We start from the raw sequence: 11504 nt of genomic DNA on the forward strand, positions 1-11504 counted from the left end.
GTTGTGAGCCACCATGTGGTTGCTGGGAATTGAACTCAGGACCTTTGGAAGAGCAGGCAATGCTCTTAACCACTGAGCCATCTCTCCAGCCCTCCGTACCCCAATTTTTAATTGGGTTATTTAGAATTTTAATGTCTAATTTCTTGAGTTATTTATATATTTTGGAGCGCAGTCCTTTGTCTGATGTGGGATTGGTGAAGATTTTCTCCCATTCAGTAGGTTGTCTTTTTGTCTTATTGACAGTGTCCTTTGCTTTACAGAAGCTTCTCAGTTTCAGGAGGAGAAGGGGAAGAGGAGAGGAGAAGAGGAGGGTTGGGGAGAGCTTGAGGGAATGGGATAGTTGAGATGGAGGAAGGACAGATATGAGAGCAAGGAAAGAGATATTTTGACTGAGGAAGCCATTTGCGTTTAGCAAGAAACCTGGCTCTAGAAAAATTCCCAGGAATCCACAAGAATGACCCCAGTGTTCTGCCTGCATGTATCCCTGCAGGCCAGAAGAGGGCACCAAATCTCATTACAGATAGTTGTGAGCCACCATGTGGTTGCTGGGAATTGAACTCAGTACCTTTGGAAGAACAAGCAAAGCTCTTAGCCACTGAGCCATCTCTCCAGCCCATCTTAAATATCTTAATATCTTAAATATCACCATAGAACCTTTGTCTAACAACAGATGGAAACAGAGACAGAAACCCTCATAGGAGCACTGGACTGAGTTCCCAAGGTCCAGATGAAGAGGGGAAGGAGGGAGAAGATGAGCAAGGAAGTCAAGACCATGAGGGGTTGTTTCACCCACTGAGACAATGTACCTGAGCTAATGGGAGCTCACCAACTCCAGCTGGACTGGGAATGAACGAGCATGGGATCAAACTAGTCCCTCTGAATGTGGCTGACAGTTGGGGGAGACTGAGGGGCCAATGACAATGACACTGGGATTTGTCTCTACTGCATGTACTGGCTTTTTGGGATCCTATTCTCTTTGGATGAGTACCTTGCTCAACCTAGATGTAGTGGGGAGGGCCTTGGATTTTCCACAGGGCAGGGTGCCTTGTCCTATCTTAAGATTGGACAGGGGTTGGGGGAAGGGTGTGTGGAGGAAGTGGGAGGAAGGGAGGAACTGGGAATTTGCATTGGTATTTTTTAAAGCAATAAAATAATAATAATAATAATAATAATAATATAATCTCAAATGGCCAAGAAATACGTAAAATGTTGAACATCCTTAGCCATCAGGGAAATGCATATCAAAACAACTCAGATTCCATCTTACATCTATCAGAATGGCCAAGCTCAAAAACACCGATGACAACTTATGCTGGAGAGGTTGTGGGGCAAGGGGAACACTCCTCCATTGCTGATAGAAGTGCAAATTTGTACAGCCCCTTTTGAAGTCAGAATGGCAGTTTCTCAGAAAACTGTTAAATCAATCTACCCCAAGACCTCGCTATACCACTCTTGGGCATATATCCAAAGGATGCTCAGTCATTCCACAAGGACACTTGCTTAATTGTGTTCACAGCAGCTTTATCTGTAATAAACAGAACCTAGAAACAACATACATGTTTCCCAACCGAGGAATGGATAAGGAAAATGTGATACATTTACACAATGGAATATTACTCCGCTGTTAAAAACAATGACATCAGGAAATCTAAAGGGAAATGGAGGGAACTGGAAAAAATCATCCTGAGTGAGGTAACCCAGACCCAGAAAGACAAACATGGCATGTACTCACTCATAAGTGGATATCAGCTGTAAAGGATAACCTTGCTACAATCCACAGACCCAGAAAGGCTAGGAACAAGGAGGGCTCAATGGGGGACACCTGGATCTCCCTGGGAAGGGGAAATAGAAGAGATTTTGTGAGTGGACTGAGGGCAGGTGGGGATGGGAACAGGAGTGATAGTGGGGGGTAGAGTACTGAAAGACACTACTGGAAAGGGGGTGCACTTCGGAGTCAGGTAAAAATCTGATACCAGGGAATCCCCCATGAAGCTACAAGGATAACACCAGCTTAGACTCCTAGCAATAGTGGGTAAGTAGCATGAACTGGCCATCTCCTGTGATCAGATTGGTGCCTAGCCTAATTGCCATCAGTGAAGCTTCATCGGGCAACGGATGGAAACAGAAGCCGATCTACAACCAAACATTAGGCAGAGTTCAGGGAATCCTGCAGAAGATGGGGAGAAAGAATTGTAGGAGCCAGAGGGGTCAAGGACACCACAAGAAAACCCACAGAATCAACTAACCTGGGCTCATGGGGGCTCACAGAGAATGAACTAACATAGGACAGACCTAAGCCCTCTACATGCATGTTACAGTTGTGTAGCTTGGTCCTCTTGTGGGACTCCTAACAGCGGAAACAGGGGCTGTCTCTGACTCTTTTACAGGCTCTTGGAACCTTACTTCTCATACTAGGTGGCTTTGCCCAGCCTTTTTTTTAAAATATTTATTTATTAATTTATACAATGTTCTGTCTGTATGCCTGCAGGGCAGAAGAGGGCGCCAAACCTCAATACAGATGGTTGTGAGCCACCATGTGGTTGCTGGGAATTGAACTCAGGACCTTTGGAAGAGCAGGCAATGCTCTTAACCACTGAGTCATCTCTCCAGCCCCCTTTGCCCAGCCTTAATACACGGAGAGGTGCTTAGCTTTACTACAACTTGATATGCCATGTTTTATTGATACTCATGGGAGACTTGTCTTTTCCTAAACAGCAACAGAGGAGGAGTGGATTGGTGGAAGAAAGAGGGGTGGGAGCGAAGGGACTGGGAGGAGAGGAGGGAGGGAAAACTCAAGCTGGGACGTAAAACAAATAAACTCATATAAAAAATTAAGCTGGGTGGAGTGGCTCATGCTTGTGATCCTGGAACTTGGCAGGATGAAGTTAGGAGGACTATCACAAGTTTGAGGCCAGTATGGGTAACACATGGAATCCAAAGCTGGCAAAAGGTTTATAGTGAGAGCCCCCCTCAAATATCAAGCGGCTAGGGGTGGTGGTATACCTGACAAACAAACAGAAGGGCACAGCAACAACATGAATGGCACAGAGTCCACTCAGCCCAGTGTTGTGGCACACACCTATAATCCTGGTACTTGGCAGGTAGAGAAAGGAGAATCAGAAGTTCGAAGCCAGCTTAGGCTATTTGAGACCAAGAGAGGGAGCAGGGAAGGGGGGAAAGAGAAAAGAAGGAGAGGGCAAAGAGGGGAGGGAGAGAAAGGAGCCAAGAAGGGAGAGGAGAACATATGAGCTATCAAGGCCAAAAGTAGTTGACAGGAAAAATATTCTATTATATACAGATAAACAATAGGAAAATTGAAAACACATTTAGAAACAGGCAAAGGATTTCTGCAAACACAAAACCTGACATGGACCAACATGAGGCTAGAAATAGTTTTTACATAATCCACCTTGGGTGAATGCACACACATTTCCTGCAGACACATCCAAGCTCTTCATTATGGGCTTCTGTCTGTGGTATTATATATGATACCTACTACATTCTTCATTATAAAGTTGTCAAATTGGCCAAACCTTAAAGTAATATATACATCCAGTGCAATCCAACCTAATGTTCTAATGTTTTTCTCCTGAAACTGGATGAACTTATTTTAAGGTTCACAAGAACCAATTCATGTTTAAGAATAGCTAAGAAAAAGAATATCAGGAACTTGGCAAAAGCTTTTTTAAAATTAAAACTGACCACAAAAATCACTGTCATTAAAAATAATAGTATTATCCCTGTGTGGTAGTACATGCTTTAAATTGCAGCTCTTGGGAGGAAAAAGCTGGTGGACCTCTGAGTTTGAGGCCAGCCAGGACTACACAGTGAGACCTCATCTCAAATATATATATGACTGGAGAGATGGCTCAGTGGCTAAGACCACTTGCTTCTCCTTCTAGAGATCCTGGCTTCTATTCCCAGTGACCACATGGTGGTTCACAACCATCTGTAACTCCAATTCTAGGGGATCCCGATACCCTTTTCTGGCCTCCAAGGACACCAGGCATGTACACAATACACAGATATACATACACAGACAAAATCCCCATTCCATACACATAAAAAATGAAAACATACACACATAGTGTTAAATGTAGCACAAATGGAGCCAGTCAGCAGAATGCAAGAGTAAGTCCAGGACTAAATTTAAGTATATATGGGAACCCAATCTGTAAAAAGAGTGGCATTTCAAATCAGTGTTGCTTTTTTTTATTCATTTAAAAATTATATTTTATGTGTATGAGTGTTTGTGAACCACTTGCTTGCCTGGTGCCTGTGGAGGTCAGAAGAGAGCAATTGAAACCCCTAGAACTAGAGTTATATAGATTGTTATATGTGCTAGAACTGAACCCAGATTTTCTGCAACATCAGCAAATGCTCTTATCTGCTGAGCTATCTCAGCGTGATTTTTTTTAAAACAAGTGATGTTGGCATAATTGACTAAATTATTATTACTGATATTGTTATTATTTTATTGGCCATCCTACAGCTTGAACCTAGGGCATCAATATACTAAACAAGTCCTCTACCACTGGGCATTATTTCTCCAACCTCTTTTTCATTTTCTGTTTTTTTTTTAAATTTATTTTATTATGTTTATTTATGTGTGTGTTTGTGTGTATATATACGCGTGTGCATGCATGCGCACATAGAGCCAAGGAGGCCGGAAGAGAGCATCAACCTTTTGGAGCTGGAGTTACAGGCAGTTGTGAGCTGCTAGATTGGGGGTGCTGGGAACCAAACTCAGACCCTTCAAAAAAGATCAGTCTGAGTTCTTAACTGCTGAACCATCTTTCACACCCACACCTTTTCTTTCTTTTTAAAAAAATATTTATTTGCCAGGCAGGGTGGCGCATGCCTTTTATCCTAGCACTCAGGAGGCAGAGGCAGGCGGATCTCTGTGAGTTCAAGGCCAGCCTGGTCTACAAGAGCTAGTTCCAGGACAAGCTCCAAAACCACAGAGAAACCCTGTCTCAAAAAACCAAAAAAAAAAAAAAAAACTTGCTGAGTGTTGAATGTTGCTGGGTGTGGTGGCACACACTTGTATTCCCAGTTATTAATAAGGCTGAGGTGGAAGAACTGTTAAGTTTTAGGTCAGCCTAGGAAACTTACTGAAACCTATCTTAAAATAAAAAAAGGTAACGTGCAGTTTGGTGGTATAACACCTGCCTAGCAAACATACGGCCTGGCATTCAATTCTTAGTAACAAAAGAAACTAACAGCTGGGTGGTGGTGGCGCACGCCTTTAATCCCAGCACTCAGGAGGCAGAGGCAGGTGGATCTCTGTGAGTTCTAGGCCAGCCTGGTCTACAAGAGCTAGTTCCAGGATTGGCTCCATAGCTACTGAGAAACCCTGTCTCGAAAAACAAAAAAAAAAAAAAAGGAAAGAAAGAAAGACAAACTAACAACATGGCAACGCAGGCAGGTCCTTTGGAAAAGCAGAGATGGGAGGATCGCTGTAAGTTTGATGCCAGCCACGGCCACATTTACATGGCAAGTTCTAGGCTATCCAGGGCTATATTCCATAATTGTTTCAAAAAATTCCAAAACCAAAGCCAAATTCAAACCCATAATAATGTTAAAGACAGAATACACTGAGTGGTGCTGTAGAGATGGCTCAGAAGTAACTGGCTGCTTTTCTAGAGGACCAGGGTTTGATTCCCAGCATGCAGAAGGTGGCTCACAACCACCTGTAATTCCAGTTCAGGGGATCCTATGTCCTCTTGTGGCCTTCTCGGGTACCAACCATGCATGCAGTGCACAGACATATATGCAGGCAAAGCATCCTATATGTAAACAAAACAAACAGACAACCCCCCCACTACTAACACCAAAAGACTACCAGAATGCACTGGAAGTGTGGCTTCACGGCATCCATGGCACAGGGTTTGCCTAACGTGAGTGAGCAAGGCCTGTCTTTCATGTCTAGCACTGCAAAAAAGACAAGACTGCACAACACCCTGTACCTGAAGCCCCTCATCCAAAACCCATTAACTTTTTTTTAAAATCACATTTGCTTTATTTCATTTCTTTTACATATAAACACATTTTTGTAAAATTATTTGGAGACACCATGCACTTCACTACTTCCTACTTAAATGGGATTTTCCCCAAGAGCATGAATATTTTTCTTCAATAGCTCTGAAAACATTACTGTGCCGCCATGTTTTCAAATTAATTGCCAATATGATAATATAGGCTGAATATTCCTAATCTTCAAAACCCAAAACTTGAATTATTTTGTCGTAGTTTTGTTTTGAGATAGGGTTGCTTTTGTAGCTAAGGCTAGCCTTGAACTTGAGTTTTAAAATATCTAACTACCATCATTATAACAAACTTTTTGGGGTGTTAGTGATGATTGAACCCAGGTCTTCAGACATAATTTAAAAGAAATGAGTCCCTGTGGCCTGCCAGGAGTGTACTATAAGGGGCAGGATTATTATCTATGGGAAAAGCTGGATGGATCTCAAGGTAGTAGTCCTCTGGCACTGGGTACTCACTGTCCTCTGAGGGCCGAATGTCTACACGCAACTGCAGGTAAGGTTTGGAGGCAGTGGCGAAAGCTGTGCTGAGGTCCCAATCAGAAAGGAGAGAGAGGAAAGCTTCCTGTCCTAGCCGGTCACGCGCCAGGTAGCTGATGCCAAAGTTCTTCTTCCTGGACAAAGGATATGAAGGAGCTCTTGGGATCCCCAGTTCCCCAGCAACTTCAGGAACAGTTTACAAAACAAGGAAGGTAGTGTGAAAGGTACCGAAAACAGCTTCCTTCTATTTGCTGGGAACTATGCCAAGGATTACAGGCAGCCTGAGGTTGTTAGGCCATTTCTACCCACTTTGTTACATGAACACAGAAACAGATCCGCACCTGCTTATATCTGGAGGGCACATTGAACACTGGTAAGATGCTGGTCCCCTCTGGGGATGCTAACAGTGCAGCTGGGGGTTAGAAGTGGGAAGAAAGCAGCCTTCTTACTACATTTAAAAAAAAGCAATCTGTATGTCTCTTATTTTTCACAACAGAATGTTAATGCACAAATGTACAATAAAACTAAGAATTTATTCTTCAGATACACCTGTGCAAATACAAAGAAGTATTTTGTGTGATGATCACTGTAAACCCAGAATCATCCTAAATATCCTTCAACTTCATACTTTTTTTTCTTTTTTGATGTTTTGAGACATTGTTTCTCTGTGTAATGGCCGTGGCTGTCCTGGAACTTGATTTGTAGACTAGTCTGGTCTCAAATTCGCAGAGACCTGCCTGCCTCTACTTCCTAGTGCTGGGATTAAAGGCATGGGCGACCATGCCCAGCTGAATTTCTTTTTTTTTTTAAAGATTTTTATTTATTATGTATACAGTGTTCTGTCTTCATATATGCCTACTTGCCAGAGAGGGCACCAGATCTCATTACAGATGGTTGTGAGCCACCATGTGGTTGCTGGGAATTGAACTCAGGACCTCAGGAAGAACACTCAGTGCCCTTAACCTCTGAGCCATCTCTCCAGCCCCCCTGAATTTCATACTATTTAAATTTGTTACCACAGGGCTGGAGAGATGGCTTAGTGGTAAAGAACACTGGCTGCTCTTCTAGAGGACCCAGGTTCAATTCCCAACATCCGCATGGCAGCTCATAGCTGCCTGTAACTCCAGGTCCAGGGGATCCGACACCCTCACACCAATGCACATAAAATAAATAAGTTAAATAAATTTTAAAAATTGTTAGCACAATCATATATTCCTCCAGAATAACATACCACAACAAAATAAACATCACATCTGCCCCTATGAGATACCAACTCTCAGCTACCAGACTGACAAATTTTATAATGTCTTATAATAACCACTGTTTGGGAGGGCATGAAGAAAACAACTTTATTATTTTCTTTCTTCCTTTTGAGACAGTTTCATTATGTAGCCTAGACTGGCCTTGATTCTCCTTCAGAGTACTGTGATCACAGGTACGTATCACCATGGTTGGTGAAACAAACCTCTTACTTTTTTTTTTTTTTTTGAGAGAATGTCTCTCTGTGTATCCCTGGCTGTCTTGGAACTCACCACATATAGCAGGCTGTTCTTGAATTGTCAGAGATCTGCCTGTCTTTGCCTCCAGAGTGCTAGGACTAAAGGTGTGGACCACCAACCACATTCAGGAAAAACATTTTCTATACTGCTGCTGAGGCTGAACTGGTAAAACGTGTCTGGAGAACCATTTTGGAAACATTCCCTGAAAGTTTTAAAAACACACGCCCTGTAGCCCAAAATACTTCCGCTAGTTTATCTTATGACATTTCCCCAATACTCCCAGCAAGATACATATACTCATCGTGGAATTATTTGAAAAAAACCAAACCCACAAAAGACAGACAGTTGCCGTTGAGATGAGCAGCCTGCTTCATCCGCCCACTCACCCGTTCAAGTCAAAGGCGCGGATGAGGATGTGCTGCAGCACGTCCAGTGAGGTGATCTGAGGATCTACAGCAAAAGAGCGGAACTCAGGTGACAAGAAGCTCTCACATTTCTGGGGAAAGAAGACAAGGGGTAGGCCATGAGGGGCCACAGCACCATTCAGAAGAGTGGGTGAGGTACAGAGTGGCAGAAAACAGGGACCAAATTTAGATGGGATGCTCTTGGCCATAGTGGAGACTCTTGTTTTTGTTCTAAGGGGAAGGCACAGGCAGTTTCTGGGCAAAGAAAGAATGGATGTGCCCTTAGAATTTTAAGGCAGTGGTGGCACACACCTTTAATCCCAGCACCCAGGGAGGCAGAGGCAGGCTGATCTCTGTGAGTTCAAGGCCAGGCTGGTCTACAGAGTGAGTTCCAGAACAGCCAGGGATATACAGAGAAACCCTGTCTCGAAAAACAAAAACAGAAACAAAAGTTTTCAACAACAAACCTGGGGTCCCAACGTAGTCCTCTCTCCACTCAGATTTATTTTGAACTTTATGCTCTAGTAGTAGCAAACTGTTGGGAGTTACCTTGACTACATTCTTCCTCCAGCCCTTTGTGTGTGCTCATCTGCCTTGCTCTGAACATCCTTCCCACTACTTCATCTGGCTCACTTCCTACATCTTTGCCTATTACGCGGAAGTGATCTGTTGACCTTTTCATCACTGCCAGTGCCACCACTCCAGTGTGAGCTTGCTTGAATTATTGCAACAAGTTCCTTCCTCAGAGTATGCTGTCCACCTGCCCTTCTCTCTCCCGACTGTCCTATCACTTTTGCCCTCTCCAACAATATGGGAACCCACAGGAACAGACCAAACTAGTCTCCACCTCCTAGCCTTTTCTCTTGCTGTCCCTTCTACCTAGAACTCTTCACACACCTTAAATGCACATAGGTGACTCTTTTATTCAGGTCTCTGTGACTTCAATCCCTTTTGAGGAATTTTCCTACACGACTTTGTGTAAAGAACTCCTTAGAATCTAACTTTTCCTATTATGTTCTCAAGATACTCACCAGTGTCCAAAACATATCATTGAACTGTTTTTGCCCCCCCCCCAAGCACGTGGGCTCAGGGGTGGGGACATGCACGAAAGTGCACTGTCCAAAATGTTGACTGACTTTAGGACTCCCTCTTCTGACGACCACAGAAACTCCTTCATTCCTCTGGACTCCAGAGGCCCCTCCTCTAACCCTCCAACCAACCTCTCTACCATAGGCTCCACATAGGCTCCACCCCTCCACTCAGCAGCCCTTTCCCCTCTATTTCCAGTTACACACCCATATGTCCCCAAGACCCATGTCTTCATTCTCCCATTATTTTGCTCTCAAACCTCGCCCCCCCCCCGTCTCCCAGTAACGCCCCAGATTTCAGGTCCTGCCCTCTATCCTATGGCAGCCACCATCTTTTCGCCTATTGGGTGCCCCGGCAGGCTGGCCGACCAGCCACCAGCCTCACCTTGACTCGGACCCGTACCACCTCTCGCTCCTCCTCCTCTGCTGCCGCTGCCGCCTGGGCACCCCCGACGGGCGAGGGCGCTGCAGAGCAAGCCAAGTCCGAGGCTGCGGAAGGTGTTGCCATCCCTCCGGTAACTGTCGTCTCTGTCTCCGTGACAGTTGACAGCTGCCCCCTACCCTAACACCCTACAGTGCGGGCGCCCGCGGCCCCACCTTGCACCAGAGCGCAGGCGCACAGGGTTCTGAACCCTGCCCCTCCTCCTGGCCTGGAGGTCGCCTCTGAGCATGCGCCTAGAGGGCTCCTGCCAGGAACCCCGCCCCCCAAAGTCGTGAATTTAGCGTTTTTCTGCCTGTGAGCTAGTGCCTGCTTAGGTCCCGCCTGTCCTGGTCCCGTGGCGCTGTTGTTTTGGCAGTCTACTTCCGGATTCACGAACCGGCGACGGGTTCAAGAAAGAAAAGAGGGCGGGGAGGAAGCCACAGCGTGGTGACGTCAACGCTCCAGAACCCGCTTGGAGTTGCCACGTGCCTCGGGTAACAGATGATGTCATCGGTTTCAAAAACTTCCCTTCAAATGAATCCCCTGAAAAGTGTGTGTGGGGGAGGGATCTTCAAGATTTTTGTATTTAGTTCTTTTGTTTGTTTTTACTGAATCTTGCTCATTTTCCCGGGTTAATTCGAACTTAAGGGTTTTTTGTTTTCTTTTAACCTCAGACTTCCAGGGGCTTACTGGTGTGAACCACCTTCCAGTGCCCACCTTCCAGAATCTCTTAATAAATAATTTTTTTTTTGGTTTTTTTCGAGACAGGGTTTCTCTGTGGCTTTGGAGCCTGTCCTGGAACTAGCTCTGTAGACCAGAGATCCACCTGCCTCTGCCTCCCGAGCGCTGGGATTAAAGGCGTGCGCCACCATCGCCCGGCTCTCTTAATAAATAATTTTCACTTAAATTCAAGGAACTGGCATAACTTTAATCATAGCAGTCCGGAGGCAAAGGCAGGCGAATCTGAGTTCGAGGCTAACTTGATCTACAGAGCGAGTTCCAGGACAGCCAGGGTTACACAGAGAAATCCTGTCTCAAAAACAAAACAAACATCCGGGCTGGAGAGATGGCTCAGAGGGTAAGGGCACTAGCTGCTCTTCCAGAGGTCCCAAGTTCGATTCCCAGCAACCACATGGTGGCTCACAACCATCTGTAATGAGTCCTTCCAATACATTGTATGCTTAATAAATAAACCTTTAAAAAATGTGTAAAATTACCCATGAGAAAAAACTATTAAAAAAAAAACAAACATCCAAGAAACTGTACATAAAGAGTTTTATACATTCTGAACTCTTGCTGTATTGCATTAAGTAATTTTCCCAATGCAAACATATGATGCTTTCTGGAGGTTCTACTTTTCTCCAGAAAATTTTTTTCCAGGTTTAATTTCATTTTTGAGACATATTCATGTAGCCCAGGCTGTTTTTTTGTTTTTTGTTGGTTTTTTTTTTTTTTTTGGTTTTTCGAGGCAGGGTTTCTCTGTGGTTTTGGAGCCTGTCCTGGAACTAGCTCTGTAGACCAGGCTGGTCTCGAACATATCACAGTGATTGCCAGTTCTATCCATTTTT

At 44.5% G+C, this 11504-nt stretch overlaps 1 protein-coding gene across 1 annotated transcript in view; it reads right to left on the bottom strand.

Moving 5' to 3' along the window:
- The window catches only part of Tbc1d25 (TBC1 domain family member 25), a 22098-nt gene extending 11422 nt beyond the window's left edge, over positions 1-10676 (bottom strand). The window contains exons 1-3 of the mRNA XM_005352819.2: positions 9901-10676; positions 8410-8519; positions 6504-6658 (exon numbers count right to left, since the gene is read on the bottom strand). Of these exons, the coding sequence (XP_005352876.1) occupies positions 6504-6658; positions 8410-8519; positions 9901-10023 (388 nt within the window). The 5' untranslated portion in view covers positions 10024-10676. The remainder of the gene's footprint in view (positions 1-6503; positions 6659-8409; positions 8520-9900) is intronic.
- Between the last annotated feature and the right edge of the window lie 828 nt (positions 10677-11504).

This window comes from Microtus ochrogaster, chromosome 10 (assembly GCF_000317375.1).
Source record: "Microtus ochrogaster isolate Prairie Vole_2 chromosome 10, MicOch1.0, whole genome shotgun sequence".
Taxonomy (NCBI): domain Eukaryota; kingdom Metazoa; phylum Chordata; class Mammalia; order Rodentia; family Cricetidae; genus Microtus; species Microtus ochrogaster.